At 44.7% G+C, this 20,166-nt stretch overlaps 1 protein-coding gene across 2 annotated transcripts in view; it reads right to left on the minus strand.

The window, feature by feature from the left end:
• pde4ba (phosphodiesterase 4B, cAMP-specific a) overlaps positions 1-20,166 on the minus strand; it is a 158,130-nt gene that overhangs the window by 113,490 nt on the left and 24,474 nt on the right. The window contains exon 1 of one of the 2 annotated variants that reach the window (XM_089001856.1): positions 5,239-6,178. The exons of the other annotated variant lie outside the window; for it this stretch is intronic. Within the exon in view, the coding sequence (XP_088857982.1) occupies positions 5,239-5,462 (224 nt within the window). The 5' untranslated portion in view covers positions 5,463-6,178. Of the gene's footprint in view, positions 1-5,238; positions 6,179-20,166 lie in introns of those variants that run through there. 2 annotated transcript variants of the gene reach the window in all.

Below are 20,166 nucleotides of genomic sequence, written 5' to 3' on the forward strand. Positions count from 1 at the left end.
TGCATCTATTTTCCGTACCGCTTTATCATCATTAGGAACTTATCCCAGCCGTCCTCGGGCACTAGGCGGGGGACACCCTGAATTGGTTGCCAGCCAACCGCTGGGCACACAGAGCATACAACCATTCACTCAAACTCACACAGAAAGACAATTTGGAGCGTTCAATCAGCCTGCCATGCATGTTTTGGGAATGTGGAGGAAACCGGAGGACCCGGAGAAAACCCACGCAGGCCCGGGGAGGACATGCAAACACCGGGAGGCCGGACAGGGTCTTGAACTCACGACCTCTGCACTTTAAAACCGGCGTGCAAATCACTCGACTACCGGGCCGCCCTTGAACAAACTCTTTTTTTTTTTTTTTTTAGGGTTTCATTTTTTGTGCTACGTCTTTGTTTCAAATTTAATGTGTCAGTATTTATTGTTGCCTAATTTTTTTTCTGCTCCATATACAGCATTTTGTATATGCAGGTGGTTGTTCTAAAGTCCTCTACAAATACAGTTGAGTTGAGTCAAGTTATCCAATTAAACTGGGAAAGCTTGCTTTGCCAAAAATTGTGAGAGCGAGTGAGGACTCGACTTCTCTGCATTAAAAATGTGGCAATGTGAAAAAAAAATAACAAACAAAAACAATGTAAAATTAAGCACAATATATAATAATAATAATAATAATAATAATAATAATAATAATAATAATAATAATAATAATGAATCAATGAATAATGCAATCTCATTATGTCTTTTTTTTGTTTTAACTGTAACAGGATAGAGATGTTTTGGTGTCCTGAATACATAATGCCAGTACATCTATTCTGTTACTCCCCGAGCCTGTATATTAGCATTAATTGTTTTCATATTAGCATGTCCATTTTGCATTTTCCTTTAGTTTCCTTCTTATGACTTGACATCGTTTTTGTGTGATTGGTGAACAGAGCAATTACATGCCTCAACCAGCCGCCCATTTACATGATGTTGTCCTTTGGATTACAAAAGCAAAAAAGAGGCAAAATGCGACAGCAAAAAAAAGCCTTCCAGTCGATACAAAGACACGAAACGAAGGCAGTGGAAGTAAGCTGCACAAAGAAAACCTCGCACAGAGAGCACAAAACACTGAAAACGACAAAGAGAGCGTAAAAATTACTGAGATAAACAGAGAAGGAGACAGGGTAACAGATGACTGGCTCAAACAGAACCCTCTTTGTCTGAGTGCCAGTGGGTCAGGAATTTACCATGGACAAATAATACTAGGATGATCGATGAAAAGGTTTCGTCATCTGTACTTCTTTGAAGGTGTCGGACATTTCGCTTCTTATAAGAAACTTCATCAGCAAAGTAAAGTCTTACTGGTAGTTTAGGCCCATATCCCTACTGTCCAGACATGGCGGTGCCGGACTCCGCTATGATAGGTCCCTGCTCTGAGGTTGGGGGGAGCAGAGGACTACTCCCTGCAGCTCCACTGATTGTTCCTATTGTTCTGACTAACGACTGGCCTGATTGCCCCACTTCCACCGGTATCACCTCATCAATATTAGTAATCCTATGTTGCCTAAGCAGGCTATTGTATGAACGATCCAAATTGAACCTCACCCCACCATATCGGTTTAATGAAGGATTTAGTTGTTGTATGAAAATCGCTTCTTTTAATCCCCTTTCATAATCCAGACGGCTCGAATTGATAAGGAATGACTTCTTTAATCGTTTGCAAAAATGTATGCTTTCCTCTTCAGAATTATTTCAATCATATTCATCACTGGATGAGTAACAAGAAAGCATCTTCTCTGAATCTGAACTCTCTGAAGCCATTGTTTTGATTCTCGAGCAGGGCAGTTTGCGACGGTGTATCCTGGTGTGACGTCACAAACAAGGGGGCGGGACTTTCTGAATCTCGGCATTTCTTTAGCTCATTTTGTGGCAAATTTGGGACACTTTAAGTCATTTTTATTGGTGTTTTGCATTTGACTAAAAATATCAGCCTGGGTGTTTCGGGTATCTTAGATGCTATAAAACGTTTTTCTATGTCAGTTAGGAAACAAACAAATGGTGTCGTTTGTCCTTTAATGGCCAACAGACAGCTGACCCCCCTCCCCTTCTAAAGGGGTGTTCGCATGGCACACACTTGCATCAGTGCTGCACCGATGTACAGTGATACCGCAACTTACAAACTTAATTGGTTCCCAGAAAGTGTGTGTAAGGCGATATGTTCGTCTGCCAAATATTTATTTCCCATAAGAAACCATTAAAAATGAGAATAATCCGTTTCCAGGTCCCCATTAAACATAATTTTCTGCTAAATGAGCCTTAAAACAACACAAAATATCTAAACTGTACTGTATAATAAAGTTGTTTTATTTACATTTGTGATGGTAGTTGTCAATGGATGACGAACTTCCAGGTTGTCTCTTGATGATATCCGAGTGAAGTTGCCGTGCTTTCTCTGTTATAATATCCTCACTCACACGGTACCCTGCCTTATATTTTAAGGCAAAGATGAGAAGGTTTCTTCAGCCGTCATCTGTACTTATTTGAAGGTGTCGGACGTTTCGCTTCTTATCCAAGAGGCTTCGTCAGCGAACTAAAGTCTTACTGGTAGTATCGGCCCTATATACAGTAAAGTCTCGTTATATCGATATCGGATATATCGATAGTCCCGGTTATATCGATACTATTTCTATGCACACACGGAGAAAATTACATGCAAACAGGGTCGGATATATCGATAGTCCCGGTTATATCAATATTTTTTCGGACTCCCTTGAATATCGATATAACGAGACTTTACTGTATATATATATATATATATATATATATATATATATATATATATATATATATATATATATATATATATATATATATATATATATATATATATATATATATATCCCGAATGCCCAGACATGGTGGCGTCGGACGCAGCTATGATAGGTCCCTACTCTAAGGTTGGGGAGAGCAGAGGACCACTCCCTGCGGCCCCACCGATTGTTCCTACATTCCTGACTAACGACTGGCCTGTTTGCCCCACTCCCTCCGGTCTCACCTCATCAGCATTACTAATGTTGCCCAACCTGTGTTGCCTAAGCAGGCTATTGTATGAACGATCCAAATTGAATCTCATCCCACCATATTGGTTTAATGAAGGATTTAGTTGTTTTATGAGAATCGATTCTTTTACTCCCCTTTGGAACCATTTATGTTCTTTTGCTAAGATTTTAACCTCATTGTCGTCAAATGAGTGGTTGCTAGCTTTTAGGTGCAAATGTACTGCCGATTGAGGCCCACTAGTATTATCCCTGCGATGTTGATAAAGTCTTTTTTTGAGAATTTAAGGCAAAGGCCCTTTTTTTTAAATGAGTAGTCTTTTGGTATATTTAATCATTAATAATTTCCCCAAGGGTCCAATGTGCATGTGAGTATACATTTCTGTTTATCATCTGGAATTTTACATACTGTCTATGCAATTGTTGTCAGTACTTTTAATTTTTATGCCCTTCGTTTCAGTTACAGAAAGATACCCTTAGGAGTATTTATCCTAAGAATGACGGTTAACTAAACTGGCTGAACGGGACCAGTCAAAGTGCTCTGGGTGTTATAAAGCTACTGTAATGAGCGGCAGACTTACGAACAAATATGGAAGACACCGGTAACATATTGAAATGATTACAAAAAAAAATTCTTATGGTTTTTTTTTCTTCTTCACATATCTCTCTCATATCGCCATTGTACAAACCCATCCCCCGCAAATCCGTCTTTGCTCAGAAATAGGGTATACAAGAAGAGATAAAGCGATATGAGTCCCCAGGAGCTGGTAAAGAGGAGAGCCACAGAATATATCAAAGACCTAACAGACCAATATTCACATTTGCACACACACACAAAAAAACACACACACACATGTACATGCATCTGGATAGACCTATTAAGCGTGCACTCCTCAATTATAGGATGCTGTTACCACACACACACACACACACACACACACACACACACACACACACACACACACACACACACACACACACACACACACACACACACACACGCACACGCACAGACACAGATGATGTTATCGTGTTTCCATTATATAAACAGTACAGCTTTGAGATACAACAAGCACGAACAGATTCATATCTTAACTCATTTCCTTTCTACACACACAGAAACATACAGACTCCCTGCCCTCGCGCTGACAAGTCCACTTCATCATATGCTCAATACAGCTGTGGGAGATGGTTTTCACCTTTATAAAACCTATTCAAACTCTATTGCACAACAATGTTAAGAACACAAAGAGAGTTTGAAGTTGTTTTTCTGTTATTTTTTTTATACAGAGTCACCTTGAGGCTATCTCTCTCTCTCTCTCTCTCTCTTACTCACACACACACACACACAAACACACACACACAACCAATGCCACTAATCCATGCATTGCATAACACAGCAAAAAACTCACTTCACATTCACTGGTGGCAGCTAACTGCAGATGAACCACAGGGGAGAGCATATGGGGTGGGGTGAAAATGCCCAAAATAGAAAACTGCAAAGCAATTGATTGATAAAGTCAAGATGCAGAGATGGAAAGAGTCAATGCTGAGACAAATCATGCATTCTGCACATCATCCACGTTATAATGGGATCAGTTCAAATGTATAATGTGGGTTTTCCATCTATACCTCGTGACCTAAAATGTACCAGAAGACAAAACAATGCCATCAACCATAGCTGATTCATGCACATTAGGATACAATATTCCCAGGTAAAGATCAACTGAAGAACCGCATGAGGAACCTTTATGTGTTTTTTATTAGATTACATAATTTTTAGGCCAGTGTCCTCACACAACATGATGTGTCGTTTTTTTCAAGTCTGTCCCCCCTTTTGACAGAAAATAGATTGGCAATCAAATGTAATTATTTTATGAAGCATTCCTGATTGGATTTTTCTTGACTTCTTCAGTCAGTGGAATTACATTAGCCCCATTTTCTCTCTCGCTGTGACTCCATTTGTTTTTCAACCCACTTATCTTTGTTTCTCCATACAATTATTGCAGGCTATCTTTCTCAATTGTACCCAATTTCCCTGACATTCTGTCTATCCCACTGTCATCCTTCACTGTAAACACGTCTCATCTTTCCCTTTGTGCACGTTTTGTCCACTACTCCCAATACGGCATTTGTTTTATCCCCTCCTTGTTTCTCCTTTCCCGTGCATCCCCGCCACCCCCTTAGCTCCAACCAGCCTTACCAGGTGTGAGCTACAGTAAAGCGTCGCCTCTGTCTGATGCTCTTGTTAACCACCAGCTTGCGAAACAGCCGCGGGGAGCTCCTTGGGGAAAGTTTAGGGGATGTGGCACCCCTTTTACCTCCCACCACACCAGAGGCCTTGGGGGGCTCCAATTCCAGATGCATGTGCTCCTTGAATGTTCGAATACAGGAGTCCATCTCAACACTCAGCTCGTTTGAGGACATCCCTGTGTGCTGGATGACTTTCAAATGTAGCCAATTTCCGTCCAAAGTCAGCTGCTCATCAAAAGTCTCCTTCTTGATGAGATATAGTGAGGGAAGTCATACACCAGAAATGGTCAACACACCTGCGTTGTTTGGGGTTGCTTAGCCTTTGCGCTTTTATTAAGATGGTTTCGTGATGAGCCATACAGCAGTCATGTCCACTCGCATTCTCTGCTGCACTGTGCTTTTTTTTGATGGCCGCCCTCTCATCTGAGGATCTCAAGAGCTGTTTACGCACAGCGGGAGGACATCCAGCTCCTTGGAGAAAACAAGAATTAGGGGCTTCTCACACTCCTGGTGGAGATGACTCATAAGTTGGTACAGGCTGTGTTTCTGTGTCACGCTTTTCTCCTGCTAAAAGCGCATCCCGGGACAAACTCTTTCTCGCAGTCCATCCACGCAGTTTGATGCTGGAGAGCTCCCTTATGAAAGATTCAGAAGGGTTTAAAATTGCCTCCTCCAGTCTTGCTCTGCTCTCTTCATCAACTCCCGCATGACTGACCTCCTCGGTGGTGAAAACAGTGCAGACCTCCCCGAAGGCACTCTCGGTGTTGAGCACAGCGACTCCAACTATGCACAGCCCCGAGTCAGAATCACTTTCACAAGCAGAGGAGCGAACGCAGCGCAGCACGCAGAGAAATGCTTCACTTGCTCTTTCATTCAGGATACACACAACTGAGTAACTGCAATCAGGCATGCAGGGGGCAAAAGCCACGCCCACACTTGGAATGATTGGCTGGCTGCAGGAGTGACGACAAGCTGGCATGCTCGGTAACAGGTTGTCTGATGTATTTTTTTTTTCCTGTGGAGGAGATTTGCGGTAATTCTGATGATGTTGTGACCTTTAGTAAGGGAGAGAAGCAGCAAGAGGAGGCCAAGAAAAAAAATATTTGCACAAGCGATTAAGGCAAACAGCTTCATGGATATCCGGAACTGGCACACTCGTGATGCTCAGTAGGTTAGCTGATTTAGATAAACAATTTCATGCAATGTACATAAAAGCATTTTAAGGAACGTATGAAAACACTGCATTCATCAACACTGTATAATCTCTCTCTCCCTCTCGTTCTCCTTCCCTTACTCCCGCTCTCTCACCCTATTACTCCCTCCCTCTCTCTCCCAATCTCTCAAGAATAAAACATGATGATGAAACAAACCTGACAGGGTGAAAAAAAAACAATGACCCGACACTGATTAGTCGTGCCGGGAGTACTTTTAACTGCCACTGATTAAAACAACCAACACCTGTACAGCTGCAGGTGGTGCCGAACAGTGCCACCCGTTGGTCGCAAACCAAAACGTGACACTTTCTCCCTCGCGCACACACACACACACACACACACACACACACACACACACACACACACACACACACACACACACACACGCACACACACCCCACACGCACACATGCCTTGACATGGATCTGTGTCGTGCAGCGAGACAGCACGCAGGTGGAAAGTTGATAAAAGTTCACTCAGCCAGATGCAGGAAGGGTATTGTGAGTTTTCTTTATTTGAAGTTGATATCAGTTTTTGGCAGACCCCAGGTAACACTGCTCTCCAGGTTGTCCTTTGTCCCTCTTCTTCCTTCTCGAAGTGACTGGCTCAGGCTAGCTTTAAAGGTGCTTCACCTGAGCTTCTGGCCAATCAGGTCCCAGCGGCAATTGGCCATTCCCAGGTGGTTGCAATCACCTTCTCAGAGTCAATTAGTGGTCGCCCAACTCAACTGTTTTGGATGGGGAGAAATGTGCACCTTTCTCTCATCCAAAATCCATGAAACACAAAATTATTTCACATTTCTTGTAGCATCATGACATCATTCACCCCCTCTCCTCAGAGTTCAGACATTCTTGACAAATAATCAGCTATGACATTTGTTGTCAGGGCAGAGAATGTCATATGTGACAGGTCCTATTCTCCTAGTCACGGCGTATGGGCCCTGCCACTTTGCCAGTAGCTTACTTGTTCCCATATGCAACAATATTAACACCTTCTGTCCAGGGTGCCAATCTCTCCCTGATAAATTCTTGCCGTTATTCTCGCTGGAGATCCTCTTCCAGCTCCTGACGTTCTGCATCTTCCGTTTCTTTCTGGAATTCTGGGTTCAGAAACCATGGTAATTGCAGCTTGTCTTAGATGATGAAACTGTGGAGGTTGGGCATGTTAGGTAACCCAACTTGGGAGTTTCTTGTGCAGGAGGAAGGTCCGTTGGCCTGGATGTTCGAGAGTCAGCGCCCTGGGGCTGCGGTCCCAGAGGAGGACAATGTTGACTAGATCGACTGTCAAATGTCCATTCTTACTTCTTGGTGCATCTGATCTCTAGATCAGACCTTTAAAGCCAGCCTGAGCCAGTCACTTCGAGAAGGAAGAAGAGGGACAAAGGACAACCTGGAGAGCAGTGTTACCTGGGGTCTGCCGAAAACTGATATCAACTTCAAATAAAGAAAACTCACAATACCCTTCCTGCATCTGGCTGAGTGAACTTTTATCAACTTTCCACCTGTGTGCTGTCTCGCTGCACGACAATTGGTGGCAGTGGTGGGATCGTTACGCCGCACGACAATTGGTGGCAGTGGTGGGATCGGGTAGTGTGGCCGAGCGGTCCAAGGCACTGGATTGAGGCTCCAGTCTCTCAGGAGTCGTGGGATCGTTACGCCTTGCTGAAGTGGAAAAGATAAGAGGAAGCCGAGAGGAAGAAGGTGGGACGATTAAGAAGTTGTGTAGCACGGGCCAACCAAACTGGACTGAAGAGTTCTGAAGGGGATCAAGGAAACCAGAAGCTTGAGTTGCCCCAAGAAGATGCCGTTCTTCTTTTTCATGAGGCGTCTGACAGTTGCAAAGCCAAGGATGGAACTGAGCAGAGTGAGATGGAACCAGTGGTGAAGCCTAAGACTCAGACAAGAGGTGATGTTGATTGAACAGATCTAGAGATCAGATGCACCCAACAAGTAAGAATGGACATTTGACAGTCGATCTAGTCAACATTATCCTCCTCTGGAACCGCAGCCCCAGGGCGCTGACTCTCGAACATCCAGGCCAACGAACCTTCCTCCCGCACAAGAAACTCCCAAGTTGGGTTACCTAACATGCCCAACCTCCACAGTTTCATCATCTAAGACAAGCTGCAATTCCCATGGTTTCTGAACCCAGAATTCCAGAAAGAAACGGAAGATGCAGAACGTCAGGAGCTGGAAGAGGATCTCCAGCGAGAATAACGGCAAGAATTTATCAGGGAGAGATTGGCACCCTGGACAGAAGGTGTTAATATTGTTGCATATGGGATCAAGTAAGCTACTGGCAAAGTGGCAGGGCCCATACGCTGTGACTAGGAGAATAAGACCTGTCACATATGACATTCTCTGCCCTGACAACAAATGTTATTGCTGATTATTTGACAAGAATGTCTGAACTCTGAGGAGAGGGGGTGAATGATGTCATGATGCTAAAAGAAATGTGAAATAATTTTGTGTTTCATGGATTTTGGATGGGAGAAAGGTGCGCATTTCTCCCCATCCAAAACAGTTGAGTTAGGCGACCACTAATTAACTCTGAGAAGGTGATTGCAACCACCTGGGAATGGCCAATTGCCGCTGGGACCTGATTGGCCAGAGCTCAGGTGGTGCACCTTTAAAGCCAGCCTGAGCCAGTAACTTCGGGGAGGAAGAAGAGGGACAAAGGACAAGCTGGAGAGCAGTGTTACCTGTGGTCTGCTGAAAGCTGATATCAACCACAACTTCAAATAAAGAGAGCTCACAATACCTTTCCTGCATCTGGCTGCAACTTTTATCATCTTTCCACCTGCTTGCTGTCTCGCCGCACGACAATCTGTATTACGATTCAACCACATTCAGTTAAAATCAAGATGACAAAAAAAAGGCATTGGGGTGTGCTTTTCTTGTTGCAAATCAGGTCAGGTAATCAGGTCTCAAAGGTCAGCATGTCAACTACCCTAAATCTATACGTCTAAAGGTCAGTCCAAGACCATACAAGGATAATAATCTGAGTGGGATAAAGTAACCGAAATGACAATTGGAAGAGACCAAGGCATAACTCATAACTAAATTTAAAATACATCTAAGAATAAAACATTTGCAACAAGACAAATTTGGATGGTTAGACTCAACCTCGCCCACCTGCTACAGTTTGCCTACCAGCCCAGCATCGGTGTGGAGGAGGCCATCATCTACCTCCTCCACTCGGCGCTGCTGCATCTGGAGAATGCTGGGAGCATTGTGAGGATCACGTTCTTCGATTTCTCCAGTGCCTTCAACACCATCCAGCCAAATCTACTGGGGGACAAGCTGCGGTATGCCAGAGTTGACCACAACCTCACATTTTGGATTACAGATTACCTCACAAACAGGCCACAGTACATGTTGGGAAAGAACTGTGAGTCGGACAGGCATCTCTGCAGCACCAGAGCACCGCAGGAGACAGTACTGGCTCCATTCCTGTTCACCCTCTACACTTTGGACTTCAACTACAACACCCCAACCTGCCCCCTTCAGAAGTTCTCTGACGACTCAGCTATTGTCGGCCTCATTACAGAGGGAGACGACCGGGAGTAAAGGGGACTGACAAAGGACTTTGTGGACTGGTGCCAGCAGAATCACCTCCAGATCAACACAGGGAAAACCAAGGAGCTGGTAGTGGATTTCTGCAGGAAAGAATCCTCACCGGCACCGTTGAGCATCCAGGGTTCAGACATTGAGAGGGTGACCTCCTACAAGAACCTGGGTGTTACTCTCAACAATAAACTGGACTACACTACAAACACGTGTAACGGAGTTGTGCGCTTAGATTATTAAATTATGAAGGAAGTGACGCAACGGCGCACAGTGTGGCACTATGTCCCGCCCATAGTTTCCAGAACAATCTCGAGGAGATTCAGGGTGAGTCGCAATTTTCTGTTGGTCTTGATTAATGCGCATTTTCATGACAATATCTTATTTTGTTTCCCCTTTTGTACTGTCTAGTGTTATCTAATTAGTTCCCTTATTCATTTCGAGTCCAGATTACTTTTTGTGTCATTATTTACTTCACGTTTTGTCGAGTGGAACTTTGGAGCACATGTGCTTTTCTATTGCGCAGTTATTCACAAGACGAAACCCATGCGACTTCACCCATCCATTCTGCCATATTGTGTTGCAGGTAATAATTGTTTCATTTCGTTTTTATTGAACAATATTTAGTTTCTTGTGTCGTGTTTCATTTGCCCGTGAGTGTCCGTGGCGGGTTGAACTGTGCGCCAGCCATTACAAGCGCACCGCGTGTTCTGCCGAGTCTCCGCCCATGATGCGTTCAGGGACATCTTGTAAATAACAGTGAACTTGTGTTGTATTCTCTTTTTCTGTAAATAACCACTATACGATCACACGTTGTTAATTCTGTTTTGTTATCTACAATGTTTTGCATTTGAGAACAATCTCAGATTAATCACAAGACGAAACCCATGCGACTTCACCCATCCCTTCTGCCATACTGTGTTGCAGAAATAAAAGAAATAAAAAGACACATCCACGCGTCTCGTCTTCATGAAGACTGCAGCATCGTGGAGATGAAGACAGTCACTGTTGTGACACCCGTCACATTGGTGCCGTGACCCGGATCACAAGTGACTCTCCACTTCGGACCGGGACCGCAATGCTGCACAATGAAGACGCTGTGCAGTCCCATCACTCGGTGGACGGTGTGTCGACCCCCGTTTTGAAAATACATGTAGTGTGTTAATTGTCTGACCTGCTGTTTTGCAATTAGTGTGCTTTTTTTCATGTACATGTTTTTGTGTGTTAAGTCTAAGAATGAGCTCCTTACAAGTAACAAGTAACACACCTTTGAATGAGTGTGTTGGTAGAGGTAAAGGCTTCCCAACCGTGTTACAATTGTGTAGTGCAATCCAGAGTGGTGTAGTTTGTACAGAGGGGAATGGGCAGGTTCAAGCTGAGGCCACTTATGTTAGTGGGGACAGAGTTCCTTGCCAGACCCAGCGCAGTGCATCTACGACGAGCGCACAGACCACTGATACACCAGCAACAGATACCTTTCTCCAGTCTGTCACAGTTATGTAGTGCTATGCAGGGTGATGTAGTTTGTACAGAGGGGAATGGGCAGGTGCGAGCTGAGGCCACTTATGTTAGTGGGGACAGAGTTCCTTCCCAGACCCAGTGCAGTGCATCTCCGATGAGCGCACAGACCCTGACACACCGGCGACAGATCCCTTACTCCAGTCACCTGACATAGTTGGACAGATGAGTAACATAATTAGACAGCACTCTTGTACATCCTTGCCCGATAACCTTGTCTATTTTGCCTGTTGGTCTTTCTGTTGTCTTCCGTGTGTATGTTGCCTCACTTCTGCATAATTTAAGGGGGGTGTATGTAACGGAGTTGTGCGCTTAGATTATTAAATTATGAAGGAAGTGACGCAACGGCGCACAGTGTGGCACTATGTCCCGCCCATAGTTTCCAGAACAATCTCGAGGAGATTCAGGGTGAGTCGCAATTTTCTGTTGGTCTTGATTAACGCGCATTTTCATGACAATATCTTATTTTGTTTCCCCTTTTGTACTGTCTAGTGTTATCTAATTAGTTCCCTTATTCATTTCGAGTCCAGATTACTTTTTGTGTCATTATTTACTTCACGTTTTGTCGAGTGGAACTTTGGAGCACATGTGTTTTTCTATTGCGCAGTTAATCACAAGACGAAACCCATGCGACTTAACCCATCCCTTCTGCCATACTGTGTTGCAGGTAATAATTGTTTCATTTCGTTTTTATTGAACAATATTTAGTTTCTTGTGTCGTGTTTCATTTGCCCGTGAGTGTCCGTGGCGGGTTGAACTGTGCGCCAGCCATTACAAGCGCACAGCATGTTCTGCCGAGTCTCCGTCCATGATGCGTTCAGGGACATCTTGTAAATAACAGTAAACTTGTGTTGTATTCTCTTTTTCTGTAAATAACCACTATACGATCACACGTAATTCTGTTTTGTTATCTACAATGTTTTGCATTTGAGAACAATCTCGAGGAGATTCAGGTTAATCACAAGACGAAACCCATGCGACTTCACCCATCCCTTCTGCCATACTGTGTTGCAGAAATAAAATAAATAAAAAGACACATTCACGCGTCTCGTCTTCATTAATACGGCAGCATCGTGGAGATGAAGACAGTCACTGTTGTGACACCCGTCACACACGGATGCCCTAATCAAAAAGGGACAGATTTGCCTCTTCCTACTGAGGAAACTGAGGTCTTTTGGCGTTCCGGGGTCAACCCTAAAGACTTTCTATGACTCTGTGGTGGAGAGGTACCGCCGCTTGTTCCTACCGACTGCTGTCGGGCTTCGCAATTCTCAATAATCACATGTGAAAAAAATGGACACTTGTACTGTAAATATGGGTTCATGCAACACAGCTACATACAGTAAAGTCTCGTGATATCGATATTCTCGGGAGTTAGAAAAAATGTCGATATAACCGTCCTGCGCTGAACTGCATTTACAAAAGGCGCCAAAAGAGGGCATCCAAGCGCCATATTAGAAACGGAGCTGGCCATATGAGCTGGCCATTTTGTGCCTCTTTTTTTTGGGTGAGAGATGTTCCCTCTATGTTGCCTCAAAATGGCACATATAATTCGTTAATCGATTGCAAACATATATGCTTTCCTCTTCAGAACTACAGTGTATTCAAATCATATTCATAACTCAATGTGTAACAAGAAAGCATATTATCCGATTCTGAAGCCATTGTTTGGATTCACAAGCAATGCAAGACGTCTTGGCGTGAAGTCATTTTTATTGGTGTTTTGCATTTGAATAAAAAGTGACATCGGTTGTCCTTTAATACACAGTATGCAATGTACAGTAATTTTCAAAATCATCACGCTTCAGCAGACAAAACAAGAAACATTGTTGCAAAAAACGATTGCATTCATATACAGTACAGTGGGCATGTACATAACACAACAGGGAAACTGCAACGCTTACATCTTACTGTATTATGTATGCAATTTAAAAAATCATCAATCTTCTTCTGCTTCCCATTTTTACCTTTTAACACAAACACTTCAATCTCGTCTGCTACACACGAGCTGGCGTCTGCTAAACGGGAGCTGGTCGCGTAACAAACTCGAATACAACCGATACAGATTTCGATAATGGTGGTACTGTATAGAAACCCCTAAGCAAATATCAATTCATCTTAAATATCTTTTGTATCGATATAAACATAGCAAAATGGCCGGCGGGAGTGAAAAAGAGCACCGTAGTAACCGGATTATCGTAAAAACCACGAATCGTACTAAACGGAACTAATTATACATAAAAAGACTAGAAATGTGCACGGGAAATGAAAATAGTGTCGTAATAAACAGTATTATCAATATAAACGATATCGATATAACAAGACTTTACTGTATATCAATATGCCTTTGAAGGTGAGGTCTTGATACTTGCACTATGTACAGTTTTTTTTATGAAACGGGTTTGCACATCGGGCGCCCCGGTAGTCTAGTGGTTAGCACACCGGCTTCACAGTGCAGAGGTCGCTGGTTCGCGTCCAGCTCCGGCCTCCCTGTGTGGAGTTTGCCTGTTCTCCTCGGGCCCGCGTGGGTTTTCTCCGGGTCCTCCGGTTTCCTCCCACACTCCAAAAACACGCATGGCAGGCTGATTGACCACTCCAAATTGTCCCGAGGTGTGAGAGTGAGAGTGACTGTTGTACGTCTTTGTGTGCCCTGCGATTGGCTGGCAACCAATTCAGGGTGCCCCCCGCCTCGTGCCCGAAGACAGCTGAGATAGGTTACAGCACCCCCCACGACCTTAATGAGGAATAAGCGGTACAGAAAATGGATGGACGGATGGATGGGTTTGCACATCCTCTCCATGAGTCGTCACCTTACCGTGGTGGAGGGGTTTGTGTGTCCCAATGATCCTAGGAGCTCGGTTGTCTGGGGCTTTATGCCCCTGGTAGGGTCACCCATGGCAAACAGGTCCTGGGTGAGGGATCAGACAAAGTACGACTCAGAAGACCCCATATGAAGAAAAACTCACATGGATTTGGTTTTCCCTTGCCTGGAAGCGGGTTACCGGGGCCCCTCTCTGGGCCCAGTCCTGGAGATGGGGCTCGTTGGCGAGCGCCTGGTGGCTTTACACATGTCCCGGGGGAGGTGGGGGACATTGAGTCCGAATGGACCATGTTCCGTACCTCCCATGCTGAGGCGACAAATCGGAGTTGTGGCCGTAAGGTGGTTGGTACCTGTCGTGGCGTCAATCCCCGTACTCGCTGGTGGACACCAGTGGTAAGGGATGCCGTAAAGCTGAAGAAGGAGTCCTACACCCATGGGGCCCGGTCGGGTTCAGCCCGAAGAGGGAACGTGGGTCCCAGAGGGGTCAGGTGTATTGTGAGCTGGGCGGCCGCCAAAGGCGGCAGCCAAAGGCGGGGACCCTGGCGGTACGACCCTCGACTGCAGAAGCTAGCTCTTGGGACGTGGAATGTCACCTCTCTTGGGTTGGGCTTGCCTCCACACACAGCCTGGGTTCCGGTACCAGTCCTCTCGAAAGGGGTTGCTCATGCTCATGTGGGCAATGACAGTAAGACCTGGAGGGGCATGACTGGGAGGAATGGCCCCCCGGATCAGAACAGGAGTGTTGTTATTGGACTTCTGTGCTCGACACGGATTGTCTATAACAAACACTATTCAAACATAAGGGTATCCATCTGTGCACATGGCACCAGGACACCCTTGGTCGCAGTTCGCTGATTGACTTCAAAGTCAAAGTCAGCTTTATTGTCAAACGTGCTAATATGCATGACATACAGCACAAATGAAATTAATGTCCTCTCGGACCCAGCGTGCAAGACATGCGGCACTTATAACTTGGCTAAAAGACATACAATTGACAACAGACAATACTTATAATTTCTGTATGTAAAGTGAGGTAGTGTCGTCTGGAAAGTGAGGCAGTGACGTATGTAAAGTGAGGTAGTGACATATGTAAAGTGAGGAAGTGACGTACATAAAGTGACGTAATGTCGTAATTGCAAAAACAAACAACAAGAAAGGATTGAAGTGAGGTCTTGCAGAAAAAATGAGAAAGAACAAAAAAATAGAGTTCAGGATGACTTTATAGTTGTATCATCGGATTTGCGGCCTCATGTTTTGGACACTCGAGTGAAGAGAGGGGCGGAGCTGTCAACTGATCACCACCTGGTGGTGAGTAGGCTCCGTTGGTGGGGAAGATGCTAGTCCGACCTGTAAGACCCAAACGTGTTGTGGGGGTTTGTTGGGAACGTCTGGCTGAATCCCCTGTCAGAAGGAGTTTCAACTCCCACCTCCGGCAGAACTATACACATGTCCCAGGGGAGGTGGGGGACATTGAGTCCGAATGGACCATGTTTCGTACCTCCCTTGCTGAGGCGGCAAATCAGAGTTGTGGCCGTAAGGTGGTTGGTGCCTGTCGTGGCGGCAACCCCCGTACTCGCTGGTGGTCACCAGTGTTAAGGGATGCCGTAATGCTGAAGAAGGAGTATTACCGGGCCTATATGGCCTGTGCGACCCCTGAGACAGCTGACAGGTATCGATTAGCCAAGCGGAATGCAGCCTCGGTGGTCGCCGAGGCAAAAACATGGGCATGGGAAGAATTCGGTGAGGCCATGGAAGCCGACTTCCGGACCGCTTCGAGGAAATTCGTCTCAGGAGGGGAAAGCAGTGCACCACTAACACTGTGTCCAGTGAGGATGGGGCGCTGCTGATCTCGATTCGAGACGTCGTGAACCGGTGCGCAGAGTACTTCGAAGACCTCCTCAACTCCGCCAACATGCTTTCCTTGGAGGAAGCATTATCTGGGGACTCCGAGGTGGGCTCTCCGATCTCTGTGGATGAAGTCACCGAGGTGGTTAAAAAGCTCCTGGGGTGGATGAGATCCGACCGGAGTTCCCAAAGGCTCTGGATGTTGTGGGGCTGTCCTGGCTGACACGCCTCTGCAACATTGCGTGGTCATCGGGGAGAGTGCCTCTGGATTGGCAGACCGGGGTGGTGGTCCTCCTTTTTAAAAAGGGGGATCGGAGGGTGTGTTCCAACTACAGAGGGATCACACTCCTCAGGCTCCCTGGAAAGGTCCATTCAGGGGTTCTAGAGGGCCGGGTCCGTCGGATAGTCAAGCCTCAGATTGAGGAGGAAAAGTGTCGTTTTCGTCCCGGCTGCGGAACAGTGGACCAGCTCTACACCATTAGCAGGGTCCTCGAGGGTGCATGGGAATTCACCCAACCCATCTATATGTGCTTTGTGGACTTGGAGAAAGCATTTGACCGAGTCCCTCGTGGAGTTCTGTGGAGGGTGCTTCGGGAGTATGGGGTACGGGAACGCCTGATATGGGCTGTTCGGTCCCTATACGATCAATGTCAGTCTGGTTCGCATTGCCGGCAATAAGTCGGAATGGTTTCCAGTGAGGGTTGGGCTCCGCCAAGGCTGCCCTTTGTCAACGATTCTGTTCCTAACCTTTATGGACAGAATTTCGAGGCGCAGCCGAAGCATTGAAGGTTTCCGTTTTGGTGGCCTCAGTATAGCATCTCTGCTTTTTGCAGATGATGTGGTACTGTTGGGGTACTTCTCCTCCACATCAAGAGGAGCCAGATGAGGTGGCTCGGGCATCTGATTAGGATGCCCCCAGGACGCCTCCCTGGTGAGGTGTTCCATGCATGCCCCACTGGCAGGAGACCTCGGGGACGACCCAGGACACGCTGGAGAGACTATGCCTCCCAGCTGGCCTGGGAATGCCTCGGGATCCGCCAGGACGAGCTAGAAGAAGTGGCTGGGGAGAGGGAAGTCTGGGCTTCCCTACTGAAGCTGCTGCCCCCGCGACCCGACCCCGGAAAAGGGATGGATGGGTTTGCACATTTACAGTATACAGTCGATATTTATTTTACTATGCTTAGAATATCTTGTTTTTCTATCCTTTCACCCCCACCCCATCCCAAATTGCGAATGTGGACTGCAAATTTCCCCATTGTGGGACGAATAAAGGTTTTCTGATTCTGTTTCTGAATGGATGTGGGGGGGCATTTAGTGCCTGTGGGTAAGTAGATCTTGCATGTCAACAGTGAGTCAGATGTAGGTGATGGGGTAGGATTTCTATGTGTCGGGCTAACATCATGAAATGAGAGACCTTAATGTAGTGTTGTTACATAAGATCCTCTCTATTTAACTCCCTCTTTCATATCACAGCCTTTGCTTGTGTGGGCAAACAACGGTGCAATGTGGCCCAGATTCGAAGACATAAATTGGTACATAAAGGTTTATGGAGTAAGAGAGTGAAGAGAGGGAAGGGAAAAAGCTCAGACAACACAGGACATTCAGGAAAGAAGCATGAAATACAAAAGTGAGCACAGACCTCTATCAAACCTCTAAAGATGGAGGACACTGATTTGCTGTGGCGACCCCTTGAAGGGAAAAGCCGAAAGTAAAAGAAGTGCACAACTCCGTTTCATACGGAGTATATAGAGAAGAAGAAGAGACTAGAGGTTTGCTATTTTAACGTGGTAGTGATTGCACACTATAGCAAGGGAATTATAGTAAATATAGACAATTATAATCTGGCACTATAGGTATGATTGACTGAAGACATTTTTATGCTTGTGACCAGTCTAGGGTGGAATAGCTGGATGGATTATTCGAGCAACTTTTTTTTTTTTTTCTTTGTGTTCACGAGATAAAGGTGACCATTTTTATTTCATTTCTGATCTTCTCGAATGAATAATAGTTGATTTGTGTTGGTCTCTCTCAAATGGCGTCAGAATTCAACAGACAAAAAGATGGTTTGTTCACCACAGAGCTCTGACTGAAATGCAAATTCAAGTGTGCTATGTCTGACCCATTTGCTTTCGAGAACAACTATACTAGCTAAACTAAAGCGTGCATGGTGATGTCTGCTTGTTGATCATGTTGGTAACAATTTACCTCGTAAGTCAACAGAAAAATACTCACACACAATGCACCAGGAAAAGACATGTACACCACATGTACTTGGCTCATTGATGGAGTGTCAATTACAAATTATTTCACTGCTTGTGCTTGAGCGTGCGACTTGACCGCATTTGCAAACACCAGATAATTGACAGATAATTTGGTCAAGTCTTCTGTCTCCACACTCCTTGATTGACAAATTTTGTCCCGCCATCACAAATTTACATGTACAGTGATACCTCAGCTCACGAACTTAATTGGTTCCCAGAAAGTGTGTGTAAGGCAAAAGGTTTGTCTGCTGAACATTTATTTCCCATAAGAAACAATTAAAAATGAAAAAAATCAGTTCCCAGGTCCCCATAAAACATACTTTTCTACTAGACAAGTCATAAAATGACACAAAATATACCTTATTTTATGTATAAGAAATGTGCTATTGTATTGTAATTAAATAAATAAACTGTACTGTACAATAACGTTGTTTTATTTACCTTTGTGACAGTCGTTGATGTAGTTGCCTCTTGAAGATATACAAGTGACGTTGCTGTACTTGCTCTGCGATAATACCCTCACTCACACTGTCCCCTGCTAGCTACTTTTCATTAATCCAAATGACCATAAGTTTTTCAACCTTATTTATGTGTCTTATTTGAATATTTTAAAGGTACCTCATTTTATTTAACGTGTTTTTGATAGACCATGCATAATGTTAAAGGTGCTTAAAACAACAGATAAAGTATTTTTTCTGCTCAGAGTAAGTCTTTTTACAATAGCAGATATAAGGGGGCATTTGCGCCGCTATCGTGGGGGACTCGTCCGTTACACATACACACACACACACACACACACACACACACACACACACACACACACACACACACACACACACACACAAAAACGTCATGGTTTCACTTTCACAATGTCGACGAAGGTGTTGCTGACCCAGACATTTGACACTAGAAGAAACGAAAGGAGACAAGCTTTATCTCAGTAGCTCTAAAAATAGAAGATGCTCACAAGGGTAAACACCCAAAATGTCTTCTAGAGATTGACATACACTAGGGGTGGGCAAAACTGTCCTGCAGGGCTGCTATCCTGCATTTGAATCAGGTGTGTTGCAACAGGGAGAGATGGAAAATATGCAGGACAATCAGGCCTTCAGGATTGGGATTGCCCACCCCTGATATATACCTGATGTACCACTACAAATTGACTGAGCTACATTTGACAAAAATAAGCGACAACAGATGTGAAGACGTCAGCACGCCCTCAAGGATCTAAGTCAATGAAACACCCTTTAAAATAAGATCATCTGGGGAAAAATACTCCTGTTCATAGACATATTATTACATTCTATTCACTCTGACCCCTTATAGCACAGGTGTCAAAGTCAAGGCCCGCGGGCCAAATCCGGCCCGCCACATCATTTTTTTTTCGGCCCGCGAAAGCAAATCAAACTTGATGATGATTGCAAAAATCTGAGCCAAAATTTCATATTTTTGGATGTCAACCACAATAAAAGTCATTATTCTTGACTTCAGATTTGAAAACGAGTTATTCATTAATTTGCTGTGTGCTCTATATGTAATATTTGAAGGGATTTATACATTCTAATGGGCTCCCCAAATTCATAACGGCCTTCGAGAGGAAACCATAACTACAATGTGGCCCGCTGCAAAAAATGATTTTGACATCCCTGCCTT

This window comes from Hippocampus bargibanti, linkage group LG07, assembly GCF_051943395.1.
Source record: "Hippocampus bargibanti isolate YZ-2025 linkage group LG07, ASM5194339v1, whole genome shotgun sequence".
Taxonomy (NCBI): domain Eukaryota; kingdom Metazoa; phylum Chordata; class Actinopteri; order Syngnathiformes; family Syngnathidae; genus Hippocampus; species Hippocampus bargibanti.